Source organism: Dunckerocampus dactyliophorus, chromosome 17 (assembly GCF_027744805.1).
Source record: "Dunckerocampus dactyliophorus isolate RoL2022-P2 chromosome 17, RoL_Ddac_1.1, whole genome shotgun sequence".
Classification (NCBI taxonomy): Eukaryota; Metazoa; Chordata; class Actinopteri; order Syngnathiformes; family Syngnathidae; genus Dunckerocampus; species Dunckerocampus dactyliophorus.
Window position 1 is genome coordinate 9979616 of NC_072835.1, and position 20478 is coordinate 10000093.

The 20478-nt window shown below is 40.1% G+C and overlaps 2 protein-coding genes across 3 annotated transcripts in view; one reads left to right on the forward strand and one right to left on the reverse strand.

The window, feature by feature from the left end:
* pum3 (pumilio RNA-binding family member 3) lies at window positions 1–14102 on the reverse strand. 2 transcript variants are annotated; one of them, XM_054757716.1, is made up of 18 exons: window positions 11589–14102; window positions 11003–11135; window positions 10750–10932; window positions 9318–9501; window positions 8247–8322; window positions 8070–8163; window positions 6896–6962; window positions 6570–6744; window positions 6367–6470; window positions 6000–6078; window positions 5736–5834; window positions 3551–3604; window positions 3306–3386; window positions 3080–3222; window positions 2334–2556; window positions 1926–2013; window positions 1097–1187; window positions 1–987 (listed from the first exon to the last, which is right to left on the reverse strand). In XM_054757716.1, exons 2-18 carry the CDS (start codon window positions 11061–11063, stop codon window positions 864–866), a joined length of 1926 nt encoding a protein of 641 aa, XP_054613691.1. In that variant the 5' UTR covers window positions 11064–11135; window positions 11589–14102; the 3' UTR covers window positions 1–863. The 2 variants fall into 2 exon arrangements, with proteins under 2 accessions (XP_054613691.1, XP_054613692.1); XM_054757717.1 differs by lacking the exon at window positions 11003–11135 and having other exon boundaries at window positions 11589–14101.
* LOC129170318 (cilia- and flagella-associated protein 44-like) overlaps window positions 12068–20478 on the forward strand; it is a 22535-nt gene continuing 14124 nt past the window's right edge. The window contains exons 1-10 of the mRNA XM_054757732.1: window positions 12068–12090; window positions 12978–13082; window positions 13249–13411; window positions 14429–14531; window positions 14618–14834; window positions 15004–15118; window positions 15813–15977; window positions 17453–17608; window positions 17695–17742; window positions 19717–19816. Of these exons, the coding sequence (XP_054613707.1) occupies window positions 12068–12090; window positions 12978–13082; window positions 13249–13411; window positions 14429–14531; window positions 14618–14834; window positions 15004–15118; window positions 15813–15977; window positions 17453–17608; window positions 17695–17742; window positions 19717–19816 (1195 nt within the window). The remainder of the gene's footprint in view (window positions 12091–12977; window positions 13083–13248; window positions 13412–14428; window positions 14532–14617; window positions 14835–15003; window positions 15119–15812; window positions 15978–17452; window positions 17609–17694; window positions 17743–19716; window positions 19817–20478) is intronic.

Consider the following 20478-nt stretch of genomic DNA (forward strand, 5'->3'; position numbering starts at 1 on the left):
AAATGATTACAAATTAAACTTTCATATATTTATTTCAGTACATCAAAGTTACATTTTTGGACAACATTTGAACAAAATGTCACTATAAACAAAAAAATCCTTACAAAACTTTGACTTAACTTTAAAATGAAAAGTTTAGAAATAACTTTTAATTTGACAATTTACAAAACAGCAGCCGTTTCTCAGATTGGAGATCTGAACTTGGATCAACAAACTGGAACACTTTTTTTTTTTTTTGAGATTCAGCTTTCACTTTATCAGATGACGTCAACACCTGCTGCTGTAGGGATAGTTTGGATTTTTTGACATGAAGTTGTGACATCAGCAGTGTAGTGCATCAACAGCCACTCACCCCCCACTTGGTCTCGTAAGTCCAGTTCAGGTCAGAGTTCGGTGATGAAGAACGTAGTTCCAGGTAGTCGCTGGGGTTTCACAAGTAAGGAGTTTGGCTTCTTAAAAATTATATGCGTTCAAAAGAGTACCGTAATACATTTGCATCACAAAAATGCCTACTCGAAAAAGTCAGACCTCACAAATTCGCTCGGCGTTATATTTGTCTCCCGCCGCAAATGTTACTCTTTTGAACTGGACTTAGGAGACCAAATGGGGGGGGGTGAGTCGCTGTCTATGGACTACACTGCTGATGGGGATGTGAACAACTTCATGTATCCCTTCATGACTGAGGACTGTCGTGAACAACCCCATAATTCTTGTTCACATCAATTATTTCTGTATTCCAACTGCTCAAGTTGACAAGTCGTCCAGATATGTTGACACAGTCTGACATAACTTAGTTTTGGTTTGCATGGACTTCCAGACAGGACGTGATACCGCGGGTGTCGCCGGTGGGGTTTTTGACAGTTTTACTTTTTTAAATTCTCCATCAGGATTTCCGCTCCTTTGCTGTTGTTGGCGCTGTTGAGCTCGAAGAACTTAAGCGTTGCCTTCACGTCTGCAACCACAGTCTTGTCACAGCTGTTTAGGAGGCTGCGCAGAGACCACAAACGGCAAAACCACTTAGAACTTTGGATTTCTGACTACGGAGGTCTTGCACAGGGGGCTCCACAGTCGCCTTAATAAAATAAAACGGACTGACCTGCAGAGCACCATGGCTCCTCTGTTGACTTTAACCCAACTCCTCAGTTTTTCCATCTCAACAGTGTCCACCAGGATCCTGGCAAAGCGCTCTGGAAGGACACGAAGAGAAGATTCAGCATTCTGTGCTCAACAAGTTGAGCACATGAATGTTGCTACAAAACCTCCAGTACATTTCTGTCAGGCACCTTCAACGGGTGAGTAGTTTTATTTAGTTTGACTATACAGTAGATTCCCACAATACGCAGGCGTTGTTCTCAGACTGCCTGCCAATGGTGAAAAAAATACAAGTGAGTGAGACGCCCATAAAAATGTCTCTTGACACCAACATAAACCAAAAGGAGCTCAACCAAAAAGACCAAGTGGCAAGTGGAAGCTGCCGAAAGAAACTACAAGATGCGTCCATCGTGACAACGAACAAGAACTAAGCCCTTGACAAGACAGTCTGGAACCTTTAGCACCACTTATTTTAATAAGTGGCTTAGCTGATTTGAATATATTTGATATTATGTATACGTTTTATTTATATTTGTATAACTGAAAATCTTAAATTCATTTTTTTTTAAATAATTGAAAATGTACATTGTATAATGTAATGGAAAAAGATCAGTTCAATTAAATGGCATTCATGCTGTACTATATGTAAACTTCTGACTGGAACTACTAGTATACTGTATACACAGTACTAGTAGTGAGTGTGTGTACACATATATACTAGTGTGTATATATATACATAGTCTGCAGCAGAGTGAAAATGGATCAATTCCCCTTCAGGGATGCCAATGAGTCGAACACATTGTCTGAATGAAATGAAACCATTATCCCGCTACCTTCTTTGCCAGTCTCTGCCAGTGTGACGTCCTGCTCAATGAGCCATTTCAGCACCAAGTGTCCTGCAGGATGTTCTGCCATGTGGAGCTACAAAAGACACACGCACACATTTGACTCAGCCACAAACTGCTACTCTAATTCTAGTTGCTTAAATGGTGCACTGATGAACACACAGCTCAAATAGTACTGTTGTGTGTGTGTCCAGTTTTTAGTCATGACTGCACATTGTCCTTCCTGTGTGTGTGGAAGCACCTCATGATCTGAAAGCGGGGTGCTTCATATTTTCCAGCAGTCTTGAATGCAACACAGCTAATGCTAACAAGCTAACACATATAAGTTGTACTTTTCATGCAGTAATTTGTTGCATCAACAATACTTAATTGGTTGAAAAATAATCACATCCATACCTCTCCATTGACGCCTCCAGGTACCAGCTCCTGATTGGCCAGTTGAGCCACAGCCGTCATGGCGGGCCGAAGGTCCCCGCAGGCTGACGCCAGGATGTCGCTCACTGTGACGCTGGTGGCCTTGTCCATGACCATGGCGGCGGCGTTTTCGCAGAGATAGTCGAGCAGCGGCGGGGAGACCACCTCCAGAAGCTCCTTCCTCCGCAGGGCTGTGTCCTTTTTACTGGTGAAGAACAGCAGAACCTACTCGATGACTCCAAACTTCTCCTTCAGGTCAGCAAAGTTATGAGATACTTTTATTCTCTTACTGAAAAACATCAGTGAAATTTGGAGCGCCACAAATAGTCCTCATGGTGCAAATGTGCTCATAGGCACATAAGAATGGGACTGTCTGAATGTAGCTTGTCGTCACAACTCCGAACAGTAGGTGGCGGTATGCATTGTAATCTTAAAGTCTGCATGCTGGGACCTCTGCTGGTCACTAGGTAGATTACAACAGCCCCATAACCGTCACACTGTCTGTGAAAACCAAGCTGTACAAGATTCTGCAATGCCGTTCAGTTAACTTCTCCCACGTGTTGCGTGCAACAAGTTGTGCTGTCTAATAAGTATTGTATATCATCAGTACGCATGTAGTTATCTGACTGCAGGCTGTGTGAAAGTCTACACTGTTGCAGCAATATTCTGTTTTGAATTGACAAAACCGTCTCATCTCCACCCAAACAACGATGTTTGGCAATATCTACCTGTGTGCGTTGCCATCTCCTTGCTGCAGCACTTTGATGATCTCAGGCAGCAGGTGAGCTGGGTCTCTGGGGCTGAGCAGGTACAACAGAACCTTCTTGCCATATTTGTTACTGATGACTTCCCCTAAGGACAGCATGATCTCCTGAAAAATTGTATGACATCATTTTTGTTTAGATGTTCTTTTTCCAGTAGAAAACATAAATGTGCGATGGATATTACACGTACAGACAACACCGCCTGTTTGACCAGCTTGGTGTCGTCCACACAGTCAAATATGGCGAGAAGAACGAGGTGACCAAACTCCCCCTGAGGACACACGATAGACTTTTGTTTTTAACAGATTTCAAACACAGTGAGATACTCTTTGATGCTGTCCTGCCACTGTTTGATGACAAAGAAGCAGCTTGGTCATGGATCCAAAGGAACTGGAATGAAATGAAAGTAGCAACCAGCGTGGTGCAAAAACTCACCATGGCAAACTTGGCCATGTACGTCTTCATGGTTTTGATGATGACCTTTCTGTCCTGAAACACACAAATACAGTATGCCCTTTAGCCCCAAGCAAAGAACATCCCATTTCTAGCCATAGGGAATTGTGTCCTGACAGAAAAGGATGAGTTTAACACTTTGGCACAGCTTCTTCTCTGAATAAGACGTTACGTGTACTACAAGTATAATAGTAAGTCCAGTGGAACTTTGGTTAGCGCCATTAATCTGGCTCCAGAAGGTCCGACTAACCAAAACATACTCTAACCCATTCCATTTTTCCCTTAGGAAATAATCTAAATCCAATTTCCAGAAAGTCAAATGTTAACACAAAACACCTTTTTATAGTTTTACATAGGAGTGCACTGATTGGTACTGTGGAGAATAATGCGGCCTAGTAATCACAGCAGATGTCAGCTTCCCATCGCTGACGTCATATCACCACAAGTTGGTTTTAGACTGACTCTGCTGGTTGCCGCTAAGCAGTGCACTCCTCTGTAAAACTGTTGTTACACGTAATATTCTATGTCATAGTGACTATGTTGTTTTCAATATGCTGTTTCTACTTGTTGCTACTTTGCTAATGCTAATTGCTGGGCCTCATTTAGTATTGCACGCTGTGCAGCAGCCATGTTGGCCACGTGAGATGTGTTCAGGGACATCATGCAAAAGAAGTTTGAATGTGTTAACTTGTCCTGTATTGTAAATTGGATTACAAAATATTTCGTTGTATTAATATCAGCACACGTGTGAGACAAATGATAAAATGTGAAGGTAATAATTTGAAGGGGAATTAGAAAGGGTTAGCCAACCAATATACTATACCATCACAACCAATTGGAACACTTTTTGTTTTGTAAAATGGAATCCAAATTGCTCAGAACTGCTAGGAATGAGACATGATTATCCCGTGACCAAAGTCGACGCTCACCTGTCATTCCTCTGTAAAAGTGTGGTTACAGGACACACTGCCATTAAAAGAAGTCCATAATCCACCTGACTGGATGTGATGCATTCAAGCGACAGCACATCAAGTTGTGGACCGTCACACAATCCCGTTCACTTCCCCAACATCAGGGTCCTCCTTCAGTTGGCCTGTACCATCCCAGTAACATTGTGTGAATGTGAGCCAAGTGCCAGTACCTTGAAGAGTACATGAGGGCCAGTGTGACGCATAATTTGATTCCGCATACTGAAATGCTGAAGGTTTTTAGCGTTGTCCGTGCATATCCCGTGTAATGTCCATAATTACAGGGGAATGATTAATCAGAGTTGCAAAATAAGATACCATAATTTGTGGACTATAATTCACATCAATCAAAAAATGCATAATTAAGAGGGGGAAAAAAACATGAATTGGATTATAAGTCGCATTTACTGGTATTTATGATCAACAAACTAAAGCTACAGAAGCTGATATTGGTCAATTTTTAAAGTATATTGATACAATAAAAACTGTTTAATGAAGGGCGGAATGTTCGAAAAAAAGACGTCACAAGACGCCTGAACGCATCCCGGTGTGTGGAAATGTATCAAACAGCCGTAATTTCACACCGAACCTTCATTTTGTATTCACAAATGAATTAAAATAGCAACAATCTCCAAGCTAGACAATTATTAATTAATAATAGACTATTAATAGTCCTAATTAAATAACACTGCTGTCTCAAATTTTCTCAATCCACACAGGTATCACATAATTATAGTTGCACATTACTTACAGACACACAGTCTCCAGGGTTAGAAGCATATTAGATTCCGTAACAAAAAGCATCCGGTATCGTCTGTATCATTCAATTTGTCACAGACTGTGTCACAAACACCATCCATCCATTTTCTATGCCGCTTGTCCTCACTCGGGTATGCTATCCAAGCTGACTTTGGGGCGAGAGGCGGGGTACACCCTGGATTGGTCACTAGCCAATCACAGGCGTGATAAACTCAACTCCATGAAATATTGTGGCCACTAGGTGTCGCCAAAAAACAACCACCCGACCACTTTTAACTTAAAGGCAGCACATTAAATTATATTTCCATAATTCGCACTTGACTATAAGTTGCAGGATCAGCCAAACTATGAAAAAAGGATAATTCAGCTACTTTGGTCACACATCCACCTAGGTCTACTAGGTTGGTTTTGTGTGTGTGTGCGCGTGTGCCTCTCTCTACCTTGGCTGTCCCATGCCACAGACAGTGCATGGCCACTCGTGCGCCGTCATGGGTGTGAGCCATGTAAACGACTGACTCCCTGATGGACTCGATCATCTCCTGTTCACGATGATAAAAACACAAACAAAAAAAAATGTTGAACATGACAGCAAGGATCTTTGGCATGTTTAAAAAGTTTATTTAGGCCATTTTTTGTATCTTTCAAGCTTCTGACCTGACATAATCTACACTGTAAGCAAACTGATACAAACAACATACACTCACCGCTCTCGGTTTGTCGGGGCTGAACAGGAAAAAGTCCAAAAAGACTTTGTGGACTAGCGAGTGTTTGATGACCTGCTCTCTGAAACACAACATCAGCACATGAGGGAGTCAGATGAGGTCATCGTTGTTCAGGTTTGTTTGGAGGGATTTAATCCTGACAATGTATTCATCAATCAACTCAAGCAAACATCTTGTTAAGTCAGAATATTAGGTACAGCGCTCAGTACGATGCAGGACAGTGCTACATATATAAGTGTCATATTTGTAAGGCCAGAATGTATGAAATAATTGTATTGCATCTCATCAGATTGTGCACATGATGGGGTTGGTCAGTGCTTGATTTCATTTTGTGTATCAGCAGTCTTACTTCTGAGCCAAGGGAGTCAGGATCTGCTTCATCTCATCGATGATGTGCTTCAACTTGTCTGGGTTGGCCTCCATAACCTTCTGGATAGTGTTGCACACAGACGACTGCACACAGAGGATTCAATTCAATACTACAAACTACTGTAATAGAACAGCAGGTAATTACAGTACAGTATAGCGTGATGCAGTTTTGATCGTGCGCACCTTGCAGACAGTGAAAGTGTTTCCGTAAAGTTCCTCAGTGAGCATGAGTCTCTGGGCCAGCACAGCTTTGTCATTGTAGGCATACTCGACGATGGAGGACGCAGCCGCATGGCGAAGCATGGGACGCACATGGCCTTTAAAGGTTTGCATCACCGCTGCCACCAGCTCCTTGTTCCTGCAGATACAAAAATATACATCACATCCATAAACAAGATACTCTGGTCCAGAAAATAAAAACATTTAATTTAAATGTCTTTTCATAATAAGTGATTGTGACATTAAAAGAGCAAACGATCTCAACATCGCCTCCAAGAGAAGAAACTCACCCATACATCATCAGCTTCTTCACCACGTGTCTGCCATACTGCGACTTACACAAAGCATTGACATCATCTGCAAGAGACCAGGTGGCTGTACTGTATAATCTTCCAACGAACAGAAAGAACATGATTTCCAGGGCGTTTAAATGTTTGACATACAAATTGTGCAAGCAATGACTACAGTCGTCCCTCGTTTATTGTGGTTAATTGGTTCCAGACCTGACTGCGATGACTGAATTTCCACGAAGTAGGATTCAATATGAATAAATTAAATATTTTCGTAGTTATACAATAGAAAACCTGTTTGACTTTCTCAATATTATTTTTACCATTATTAGAGCCCTGTAGACTTGAAATAACACACCAGTCACTTTTATATTCTTCGTTTACACCACATTATGCAACTGTAATGCACAGGCTACAGGATCACTGCAGGGACACAGCGATGGCTTTATGCTATCGACTTATATAGTTAGCTTCCAATTTATTTAGTCGAAACTTAGGAAGTGTTTCAAACGGAGCTGGGAAGAAGGACAGCATAAGAAGCTAAAAACTTACCACTTCCGCACGGAATGAGAGGAGAAGTTGTTTTCAATATGCCATGTCGGACATGCATCTCCATGCGGTGTTAAGGCAATGTAATTTAAGGTGATGTATCGTTGTATTGTAACATTACTAACGCCTAGAGTCCAGAATACTACATATACGTTGTTTTTCAATATTCGACTAATAATAGGCCATAGTTGGCCACAAAACAGTGATCATTTAATATATATATTTTTTTAAATGCAATAAGACTGACAGAGCAATGTTCAAACTGTGATGTAGCGAGGGACGACTGTAGTTTCTGTTATGTGAACGTGTGTCAGCCAATCCGAGGGGCGTCTAAAATTGGTTCCATTGTAATAGTTTTTGCTGTGGTTGTTCACCCCAGTAATAAATAGATTGTATACTTGGAGTGGTATGCATCATTTCCAGGCTTTTGCGAGCCAAAAAGAAGTGGCGGGATGGATATGGCGTGCGGGCTTTACCCGTTTTAGGGTACATCTTCATACGTATTCCACAAGTGTAGGTCTTAGCGGAAAAACTTCCAGCATTCACTTGACATTCGAATCTATTTCAGCTATTAATGTCACTGACCAAAAAGAATAATAATGTACATATGAGTTAGCCTACTGACCTTTAAGTACGTCAAACACGTCCTGTCTTTGCTCATGGCTGCCAAACTGGATAAAACATTGCAGCACTCGTGTCGAGTCGTGAGCATACGCCATCTGATGGAGGAAGCCAAGTTGTTTACACATACACAAACGCAGAGCATTTAAATATGGATGTTTTCAAGAGCTGTGACCCGCACCTGTTTGTACTTCCCCCCAATCAGGTCCTGAAGCTCCTTCATCAGCTTCTTCTTCAAATCGCTATCACACGTCTTGCTGTGGACACGGACACACACACACACACACACACACACACGGATAAAAGGTACTATTCTGTGCATTTAACCTCCCTGAAGAGCAATGGGCATCATGTAGCACCCAGGGACCAAATCCTTTTCTGTGGCCAATTTGCACTTAGTTAGTTTGCTTGTTAGCAAGCAGGATTTTGCAAAACAAAATATATATATATTTTTTTTGTATAAAAGGTTAAAAAGAACAAATTTTTAAGGATTTGGACAAAAGTGCACATTCAGGATTTCTCTTTGTCCAATATTTTTTTTGCACTCTTGATTTCCCAGCAAATACTTCATGAATTTTACTGACAAAATGGTGGCTTATGCAGAAGGTGGGTATCAATAAGGGTGCACAATCTGGTGCTGATCCAAATTATGTTCAGCCTTGTCTGAGGTCTACAGTAATTGTCTTTTACATTGAAAGACCTAATCTAGTTGGCAGTAATATCACAACAAAAAGTAGGAGCCATCGCGCTTAAATGATTTTAGCGATTATTTTTTTTTTTCTTTTTATTTTTAAAATCAATACTTTTAAACATAAGGAGTCCAGTGTTGGGCAATTACTGAGTCAACTGCGCTGCCCATAGGACACCGCTGCCCTTAACACTGTGGAAAAGTTTAAAACAAAAGAAAAACTTTAATTTCAAAAAATCATTGGCATTTGATTTAGAAATTTAAAATCCTAGACCACAGCTTTGAGACACGCATCTATTGGCATCCAAAACCAGAGCTGTAGTCGAAAATGACACTGGGTATCTTATTGTGGTTGACAAAAGCCTGGATAAATGGGAAGGTTACATCAAGAAGGGCATCCGGTGTAAAAACTAAAGCAAAACAAGCAAAGGAGAGGCCAGAAGTCAACTACATATTATCGTGGTAGTAGTTAGTAGTTTGCATTTGTATCACCACTATATGAAACAGAGATACCACAAGGCCATTTAGTAATTTTACATCTTGCGTGGGTGTGGGTCTACGTACCTCCTGAGGTCTCCCCACACTCGTTTGGCCTGACTGATGATTTGGTACATATCCTTTCGATTTGCTTGCTGTCTGCTCCTCTTCAGGTCCCTCTTCTTCTGCTGCCTGTTCTTTTTCAGCTCCTCATCTGTCTGCTGCTTCTTCGGCTTAAACTCGCCTTTCTTGATCCTCTTTGCCTGTGGAGCTGATGAAACGCACAAATCAATTTACATGTTCGCATGGAAAAACAGTACAATTTGTTCAACAAAAATATACCCAAAGTTGCTGTTGGCTTAATCAAACTCTCAAGCTGCATCAAGCAGCTTTTTGTGGCCAAAATACTGAGCACTTGACTCTTCTGTCACTGATACTGTGCAGAAGAAGGAAGCACTGAGTAAAGAGTAAACTTCAAAGTAACTTGGTTCCATTTTTTCCATACTTAAAAAGAAATTACAGTACATCTTGAAGAAACATACGCTTGATTAAATACGCTTGATGAACGATCATCACAATTACCAGCAACCTATGAATTCCGCTGCAAAAAGAAAGACTATTTTTGTTTACTTTGGAGCAAATGGGGGGCTGGAGAAGGGAGAAAACCAGCTTTTTATTACATTTCAAACATAACTTTCACTTTGACACAAATATTGTTTGCTTTTGTGACAGCGCAAAAATCTAAACAACTATAACAACATAAACATGAAAAAGGGGATGTTTTACATCAAAATAAAAATGTAAGCCGCACGGTGGCCGAGTGGTTAACATGTTGGCCACACAGTCAGGAGTTCTGGAAGAAATGGATGGACGGATAAAAATGTATTTACAAACCATGAAATATTTAAAATGTTCACATTTGGTACAATGAACTATGTTTGTGCATGTGTGTGCATGCATTAAAATTTCCCTACAATGCATAACTTTCTGCACGCTACATTCCTCCACGCTCTCTCACTTCCTCCTTCCTGTCATGTGTGATTGTTCCATTGACATGATCCCTGCTGAGCTCTTAGCAAATGCTCTTCTGCCACCTAGTGGCTGTGTTTATGGCTTAAGAGTGCTCTGAAATATTAATATATTAAATATTAATGAGTTGCATCAACACCTCTTTTTGCCTCTCACGCAATAAAAAACGTAAAAAAAAAGTATAAATACGTCTTTGGGGTCGGCGTTCGAGATTATAAAAACCTATAAATACATCTTTGGTATTGGATGAGTTAATATCTCCAAAACAACCACTTTAACGGCTCAAACCTCTTACCACTTTTGCATGGGGCGGGGACCCAACTTCACGCAAGTACAGTCCCATTATAATGTGTTTCAAAAGAAAGGGTGAACAGATCGATTTATGGTGGTCCAAATGGTAATGTATGGTGAAACGCCAAGATGCAGTTGACCATTTAAGTAAGCATTGTGTACCCTTTCTCACAAATACGGATTAAACAAGGTTTCTTACCTCCACCCTCTTTGTCCACTGGAAATTTTCTCTTATTTGGCCCTTTTCCATCTTTTGCAAATGTACGTTGCTTCTTGTTGTTATCCCCACTCTTCCCTATTTTGCCTTTCATTTCTTTCTTGATGTATGGCTTAAAGGGCTTTTTACCAGCTGGCCTACTACCAAGCGCTTTCCCAGGAGAATCTGCACAGAGAGACAGACCTTACAGTTGGAACATACACGAGATGCGTAACAGTACAGTGTACAGCCTTACCTTTACGCCCTAACTTCTTTCCACCTTTAGGGGAAAAGTGTTTTTTGGGCTTGGCTTCCATCGATGAAAATATGATCAATAATTGATCGTATGATCAGTTTCTTGACAGAATAGTGTTGGTTGTGTATAAAATCTGAAGGCATGTGCCGAAATTAGAAAGTTGAATAGGATAACTAAAAGTAAACAAGGCTAGGATAATCCTGACATGAAGATCACATGACTCAATGTAGATATAAATGACATGTTTAATTTGTGTGGAAAATAAACAAACTGTGACTTTCAGCATTGACATCATCCAAACACATAATCAAATCATACGTCCGTAAACACAACACAGAAAGTTTACCGACTCTTGCGTTCACTTTAACAAGAAATGAAACTCATGTGAATATTAGCGTTATCTCTGAGAAGTAACATTTATTCCAACTGTCGCCATTTTTTCAGTGAAAGGGCTTCATGTAATTTTTTTTAGCCCGCGAGCAAAACAAACTAAAACAATATATAACAAAACTGTTTATTACTATTAATACCACGTGACAATACCACTGAAAGTATACGTTTAAAATGTTTTTAAAGCGCTACTTACATTCTTTACAAGTACACGCACGCCTTCTTCCCGACTCTGTCCATGCGCGTTTCACCACAACGGTTTACGGTACCTGAAATCCAACGTTTGCTGTCGTAAAAGTATGTCGTCACGACAATGCAAAAGTAAAGGTGGAAACTTCATTCATCTCCAAGAGAATATCGTCATTATATTGTTATATTTTGATTGACAATTTTGTAACAATAATTACAAACGTATGTGGTGTCCATGTTTTAAAAAATCAATCAGACATTTTTGGTAATGTAGTTGGATTATACCAGTTGTTCAGTTGGTTAAAACGGTGTTAAGTTCTTAATGCAAGAATGTAAAATAAAATGCTGTAACTAAGTAACTAAATTGAGGACTACGGTATCCAATTGGACTTTTAGCGCTATCAGGGATGTCTTCCTGTTGCCTGGCAACGGCCAACAAACCTGGGCACTGGAAAAAATTCGGTAAAAAGTCTGCACAGGACAAATATGTACAAGGATCACATCACTACGTAAGTACAAGCGTATTTTTCCAGCGTTATGACTTTACAGTGAGTATAATTTAAATATTGTAATGTATTTTTATTGGTTGTTCAGTGCTGACATCAACAGTGAAAATGTTACTAAAAAAAACTAAAATTTTTAGTGACATGACACACTAGACCTTAATAAGTTGACATTAATGTCATATATAACATTCATTGGGCATTTAAGAGCAGTCAGAAAACACTTTAAATGCTTGTTCAAATTTAACAGTTGGTATGTGAAATAAGTTTACTTCACATTATTATTACATTTAAATGCATTTTCAATAGGAAGGTCTCTGTGAATTCTACTGTAGAATGTAAAATAATCACTGTACTTTGCCTCCTGTAGATTGAGGTGTCCAAAGTGCTGCCCGGGGGCCATTTTCGGAACGCAGCTTGTTTTTATTGGCCCTCGGCATATTGCAAAAAAAAAAAAAAAAGGTTATTCATGAGATATATTATTAGATATAACACTAATTTGCTTGATATGTAACACAAAACAAAGATGTGGATGTATTGTTCAGATTGCTTAGCACAGAGGTTCCCACAGCTCCAGTTAACAATGCCATCTACTGGACAGAATTCTAACAACACGCCATTCAGGCAGTCCTGTACTGTATTTATGAGAGTGAGAGTGAGAAGACACAGCCAAATATAAGGAAATATATAAAAGAAAGCACCAAATCCTTCTGTGGCAGGCCACAGTTAACTGATAAATAACTGTATGGGAAATCCTGCATATGTTTACCTACACTGGATTGGTTTTAACATCTTTAACGCACAAAGTGTATCAAAATGGCCCCTGCATCCTTCTATTTCTTTATGCGACCTTCACTGTACATATAAGATGTTAATGTTTTTCTTTGTCACAGGAGAAGACAACTGTCTTCTGATATGTACTACAAATATGAGGAACTTTATTCCAGACCATTCATTACACCTGGTTCTGACATCCCAGAGAACCTCCTCAACCTCTCGTATCCTTTGTTTTACAGTGCTTTCTTCCTTCTATTCTTTTTGTCTGTCAAAGGTCAATGGACAAACCAATACCAATACCAGAAAGTTGTGTTTGTTATCATTAAAAAGGAACCAGGAACCTTGGTATCGTGTTTGATGAAATTCTAAATCCTTGACAACTTGAAGTCACTCGTTTGGCTATGACTGTCAGCGCAGAGAAAACCTGCAGCTGCTGGATGATAGAACACTGATTTTTATAGCTGGTCAGCTGATCATACTGCTAGATGTTTCCACCAAGCAGCAGAGGTACCTTCGCTCCTGCAGCGGTGGAGGAATTGGCTCAATCGGGGTGAGAGTGTGAGAAAGGACAGCAAGAACATCAGGGAACCGGATAGCAATACTGTATGTGAAGTTTATATGCTGTAGATAGATAGCCTGGACAGTAGGTCAGTGACTTTTCAGCAAGTTCTTGGTCTGTAGATCAAATAGTGACCAGTTCAAGACCTGCTGAGAACCAAAGTATGTAATGTGAGACTGATCCCTCTAAAAGTGACAGTTATTTATTTATAGATTTAGATTTTTTTTTATTATTATTTATTTATTTATAATAGCAAGTAAATACAAATAAAGGTACCAGTTCTTTTTATATATTTTATTTGTATTTAAATATTTTTGTAATTACTATATGTATTTATTTTTAATAAAACTAAACAAATAAATAATAAATAAAGGCGCTGTTTTTTTTCTTTTAATTTAAATTTGTTTTCAATAAAATAAATTTAAAAATACAGTAAATAAAGGTGCCAGCTGAATTTCCAAGCACTTTCAACCCCAATAGTGCAATGGCGTCCAAAGGGACGCAGGGGTTCCCAGGGGCCATGGCAGCCCACAGCTCAATTGTTGTTGGGCCGCAACATTTTTGTAATAAGTTAAGAGATATAAGTTGTTCGCTATGTAAGAAAAAAAATCAATAATTATTCCTTTTAAAATTGCAATTAAACAACTTTAAAAACTGTAGCAGTCATTTTCAATTAAAATTGCTTTTAATTAGTCCGATTATTTTTTTGTACATTTCAAAAAAAATAATCTATTGTTTTCCATTATATTTGACTACCCTCCCATGAATGAAAAAAATGTTTTGGCCTATTTAATAATTTTATAGTTATATTATATTTGGATAGTCAAGAATTTATCAATAACAATTTTAGATGGAAAACAATAGAGTAAAATGATCTAGCCTCTACTTTGTATGTATGTAGTGTTTTTAAACATACATGTAAAGAATTTTAAAGTAGCTTCCATCCCTTCATTTTTCTGCATGCTGTATGTGTGTTGATGTAATTTATGTGTGTGTGTGTGTGTTTAGGTGCACCCAAGCAAAGACCACTTTGCTGTAGCAGAGAAGGGAAACAAGCCACTGCTGATAGTTTATGAATACCCTTCATTACAAGCATACCGCATCCTCAGAGGTAAGTACTGGAGAACCAAGATGCAGCATGGTTGATGGTACCTCTCTGAGTGGTTGGGTGTGATCATGTGTAACCTCTGCGTGTAGATGGCACAGAGCGTGCATTCAGCTCCGTCAACTTTAACAGTGACGGGAGTCTTCTGGCCAGCCTGGGCAGTGCCCCTGACTACATGCTGACAGTGTGGAACTGGAGGCAGGAAGAAGTGATGCTCAGGTGCAAAGCCATTTCACAGGAAGTGTACAGAGTGAGCTTCTCGCCATACAACCCTGGACTGCTGACATCATCAGGATCTGGACACATCAAGTAACAACACTTGCATACGCCTCTTGTAATACAGAATATACATACTGTATATGTAGAGTAGTGCTTCATTTTCAACCATATAGCAAATTTAAAAACACAACAGATACAAGATTTTAGTGACAGTGAATGTGTATCTTTCATCTATGATTCAAATTTGTTCTTTCTCAAGGTTCTGGAAAATGGCCAACACATTTACTGGTCTCAAACTGGAGGGGCTTATTGGCCATTTTGGAAAAACTGCAGCTACTGACATTGAAGGCTACATAGAACTTCCAGATGGAAAGGTTTGTGGTCTGCTGAGCTGAAACATGAAAGCATGCACGAGCCACTTTCATATTTTGTAAACCAACACATGTCGATATGTTTTCCAAAAATTACAAGTATATTTGTTGTTTTGTTTATCTCTCATAATTGTTTAAATGTCCTTTTTCTTTAATATTTATGCTACTAAAATGAATTTATTTTTCTTCATAATATTACAGTTATTCTAGTAAAATTACCACATTTTCTCGCCAGATTACAACTTTTTTCTTTTAAAATTTTGACTTTGTTGCTGCTGATTTTTACATTCTTTTAAAATTAACTCTTTAGAATTTGCTGGAGGCCAATAAAAAAAAAAAACAGCCACGGGCCGCAAATGGCCCCAGGGCTGCACTTTGGACACCCCTGCCATACGACTACATACAACTCCAACAAATGACAGAACACTGTAGTTACGCACCACCAGATAGCGACAAAGTATTGCTAGATGACTCCTGGTCTAACAGTTCAGTTGTAGTTTTATCGACGGCCAGACGTGCTCATAAGAGAAGTGTGTGGATACGTTCAAACTGACAGCACTGTAAGGAAGGTTTGATGAAATATGGGGACAAATTGGAGGGAGGCCTTCCATGTTAAGTCATTATTCAAAGATGAATACATGGGTAGGTCATTCATTCTCTCTACCAACCGTGAGCCGATCCTTATTCTTCCTCTCAGGTGGTGTCTGGCTCCAACTGGGGCAACCTGTTGCTGTGGGATGGAAACGCCATTAAAGTGGAGCTCTGCAGCAAGGGAGGACAGTGTTGTCATGCAGGGGTTGTCAAGCCTTTTGCTTTGGAAGATGGACAGCTGTTGACTTTTGGCTCCGATGGAGTCATCCGGGTAAAACTGAAGTTACAGGCATACAGTAGATTGTCTCTATTTGCGGGGTTAAAAAAGTAAATTAGTCAAATAAAAAGTCCTAAAAATGCACATTTTTGATGGTCTAATCCTACCAAATATCACTCAAATAATTGAAACCATGCAGTCTCACTAGAACAGGGGTGTCAAACTCAATCGCACAAGGGGCCAAAAGTCAAAGCCTACTTTATGTTTTGGGCCGGACTGGACATTAACACCAACCCCCAGACCCCCCACACCCGCCCACTCCGTTCACCCCCTTAAATTTTAAAAAACACCTTGTCCTTTTAACCAACATATTCGGTGAATGTAGCAGACTCATCATTGCACACACCCAGGCACACACATGCCCCAATAATCCGGGCTGAAAAAATAACAAATGTCTGGGCAAAAGTGTTTTATATCAACACAAAAACATCACAATCCATGAGATGTGTAACCCGGAAGAGTTTGCAGCTTCCAAATAAGGAGATTATGCATTTCCCGGCATCCTTTGCTGTCGTTAAAATGATCACTTTTGACTGTCTTATGCCTCTTGAAGGTTTTATTTTGTACAGACAGGGTGTAATAGGATGTAATAGTGCGCTATCAACTCCAAAAAAAAGAAAGGTAGACACCAAATATTGGACTTTTAACACGAACTGAACTACAAATTATGCATTTACCAAAAATGCAGTGGGGAAGCCATTTAAGTAAAGGCTGTTTCGTAGGACCATAACATGCGGATGAAACATCACAACTTTACACAGTTCATCCTCCCACTCCCCCTGATTTTAACATTTTAAATTTGGACCTGTGCTAAATTATATACCGTATACGGACATTATATATTTCAATGGAGATTAGATCATCTTAATTAAAATATATATATATATATATATATATATATATATATATATATATATATATATATATATATATATATATATATATATGTATAAATATTTCTTTTTATTGATACCATCTGGCCTCCACAGTGTCTGCCGAGAATAAATCTGGCCCTTATAATTGAGGACCCGTCCTATAATATGCCTCTCGCAGTTGAATATACTTAAGTTTGGTTTGACACAAACAGGAGACAATTACGAGAGTACGGGAGCGACTCAAATTTTGTGCTTCAATAACTTTGCAGCATTATTTTTAATTTAGGTGATCCCCACAAAAATTTCTTGTACAATTGCTTGTACAGACACGCAAAATGATTTCTCAAAAAATACAGAGGCAGCAGAGCGACTGAAACACAGAATTTAGGTCAAAAGCCCAAAACTTTTGGCTACAACTGTACAGTACATTGTACAAAAACTTGTAGTTATACAACATTACGTCTTGTCAAAGCATCTTCTTGCTGGAAAATCTTGAGTGAATTGACTTGTGAGACAGCGCCCTCTGCTGGATTCATAGCTATCAAACGAAAGTCTGCAATGATCCTGATTAATGACAGTTCTTTACGCTTTCAGGGCTGGGACTTTGAGACCATTGTTACTGCTGAAGGCAGCTGCGGGAGCAGCAAGTTTGAGGTCGAGCCAATGAATGAGTTGGTGGTTGGACATCATGTCTGCTTGTCCTCGATAGTGAAAAGCTCTCAACCTGACTCTAATGTTTGGTTTGCTCAGGTCAGTGGACAAAGTCACCAGTCATCTTTAAAGAAAACAGACGAGCCTCACCCGAATCAGCCAAACTCTTCTCTCTGGTTTTGTAGGATTCCACTGGAGCCATTTGGAAGCTGGATCTGTCATTCAAATACACAGTGAGGTTCATTGAATGATACATCATTTTTAAAATGAACTTTTAAACGTGGTGGTGGATGTAGCAATTTAACAAAACGGCATACATACAGAATACTTTCTCAACAATTTCCTTCACTTACGACCCAAGGGAACGTAGCATATTTAATGAGGACACAGGAGGTGGGGAAAATCAAGACACCAACATTATTCACGAATAAACGAAAAAGGAGACGAAAAACCCTTCCCGTTCAAGTAACAAAGGAAAGGTCCTGGTGAATCAGTCCAAACAAACACCAGGCCGGTGAGGTGAACAGGCCAACCCTATCAACCTATCACCGCTACCCATGAATGAGAAAAAAAAACTAAAACTGAAAACAAAAGTGAAAACAAGGGCAAACACAAAACTAAAAGCTAACAAAAAAAGACATCGGTTGGAGCAGACACAAGAGAGCAAAGCATACCTGCACACGTTTATATGCTCCAGAGAGGGCGAGGCCGACCTCGGCTGCTTCCTGCAAAAACCACAAAACCCACAAAAAAGATCAAACACATGAAAAACACTGTGCTCATACATAACATTGACGTAGTTAGGAAAGTGATTAGCATGGCAACAGGTCTGCCCAATGATGCCGGAAATCAGGGGTCTCAAACTTGCGGCCCGCGGGCCATTTGCGGCCCACGACTTGACAGGAAAGACTACTGTAAATGCGGCCCGCAAGGTCTAAGTCAGGGGTCTCAAAGTCGTGGCCCGTGGGCCATTTGCGGCCCCCGAGTCACATTTTGAGGCCCGCGACTTGTCTTCAAAGATTACTGTAATACGACAAGCGACAAGCCAATGTTACTCGTAGGATGCACACATAAGCCTACACTGAACTAAGAGTGAGTGAGTCACTTAAAAAATGTGTTAAAAAAAGTCCACCCATTTTCTATACCGCTTGTCTTCATTAGGGTCACGGGTAAGCTGGAGCCTATCCCAGCTAAATGCAGCAAAATATAAACTGTGAAATTATTTATTTATTTGATTCACCCTATTACTGTATCAAGATATTATTGCCATGTATCGCTTGTCGTATCGTGAGGTACCCTGAGATTCCCAGCCCTACTCCCAATACTTGATGCGGCCCAGCCTCACTCAGACTCTACCTCCAGCGGCCCCCAGGTAAATTGTGTTTGAGACCCCTGGACTAGATAGTAGAACTACTCTCTTGCAAGATTCAAGTGTATTATCTGTCCAGGAATGTACCTTTTTTAATACTCTCTGCATAACATCTTACATGTTCCCGGTGCTTGATGACCGATGACCTCTACCAGGGCTGTACCTTACCACAATTAGTATTTTCCACCTTTGGGAGCTTGAGACTCCCTCTGGTTTGCAAATGATTTTCTGTTCTAACTGATGTGTGAGTGTTACCCGCCTGGTTCAGCTGCGGAATGAGAATTAAGAGCACTCGCTGTCAAGCTAAAAACCCGGACTGTCAACTGGACATCCAGCAAATCTGAAGGCGTCAGGGAGTGAGGTTTATCAAAGTAGTCACGCACAGCAGCACCAGCTGGTATCCGTTACACTCACCGCCCCAAACCTCACTTTCATCCGGGTCATTATGTAACCCGCCTAGTTCAGACAGTACAGCGTTTCGGCCTGGCCTCGAATCAGAGTCTGCTGAATGAGAGTTGGGGGCGCTAGCTGTCGAGTTAAAAGCCCAGACTATTAACGTGACATCTGGTGTGACTCTTAAGGGAGTGAGGTTTACCAAAGTACATTCACATAGCCACACTGGCTGGCATCCGTTACATCAGTGTAAACTCTAAAAGTAGCTTTGCCAAAGTCAGTTCTGGAATGATGCACCTTACGGAACCACCTCTCACTGGAATTACTTGGGGTAATATTTATTAAAAAGGGGCAGCCCACATTGTATTTTGTTTAGAAGTGCATTGTTGTTATTGGGCATGTTCAACGTTGAGAGATAAACAGTGTTTGACATCTCCGTGAGCAGACTCCTGATCCCGAGTGCCTGTTTTCCTTCCACGTTGGGCCGATCAAGGGTCTGGATGTGTCAAAGAAAAGTCATCTCATGGCGACAACTTCTCTGGACCGTGAGTCATTGTTTGGGTGTCACAACACACATTGGTGAAAAAATTAGGGCACCTCATGGTGTAACTCCTAAACTACTGCACATTTGTCAAAACATGCACCTTACTGTGTTGCCTGTGTTATTATTTGTCATTGTGGCGCTGTTATTAAGACCCAAATTTTGACGTCATAAGTCGGATTGACTTGAAATTTTAGAAATCCCCACAGTTAGTACACACAAACATGGCCACCATCAACCAGAGCATTATGGCTGCACGTGCAGGATGTAACAACTAGCTGAACATTTGTTCAATGATTACATGTATGCTAGTCTTCCAAAGCATTTTAAGCACAACCCACAGATGTCATTTACTGCAGTGGTCCCCAACCTTTTTAGCTTATTTATTATGTATTGTGTAAAACTAAGACATAAATAACATCTAATTAAAAGCACAAAATGAATGCCGACCCAGCATCCACCAGTTCAAGTTCCAGCCAAGTTTTTCCAGAAAGATTATTACATCGCTGTTTGACTTGTGTGGGAAAAGGCAGTGCGCTAGCATGAATTAACTTGAGACAAATGTGCACATTAGCACTCAATAAGTCATCAAAACTTACCTTTATTCATTCCCACATAGTATCAACATTTGACGCACAATGGACATGCGTCAAGTGAGACGGATGT

Coding starts and splice junctions, on each gene's coding strand:
- pum3 (XM_054757716.1), bottom strand. CDS start 11,063: ATGGAAGCCAAGCCCAAAAAACACTTTTCCCCTAAAGGTGGAAAGAAG. Junction 3,223..3,305: donor TCAAACAGGCGGTGTTGTCT/GTACGTGTAATA, acceptor ACAATTTTTCAG/GAGATCATGCTGTCCTTAGG. Junction 988..1,096: donor GGAGCCATGGTGCTCTGCAG/GTCAGTCCGTTT, acceptor GTCTCTGCGCAG/CCTCCTAAACAGCTGTGACA.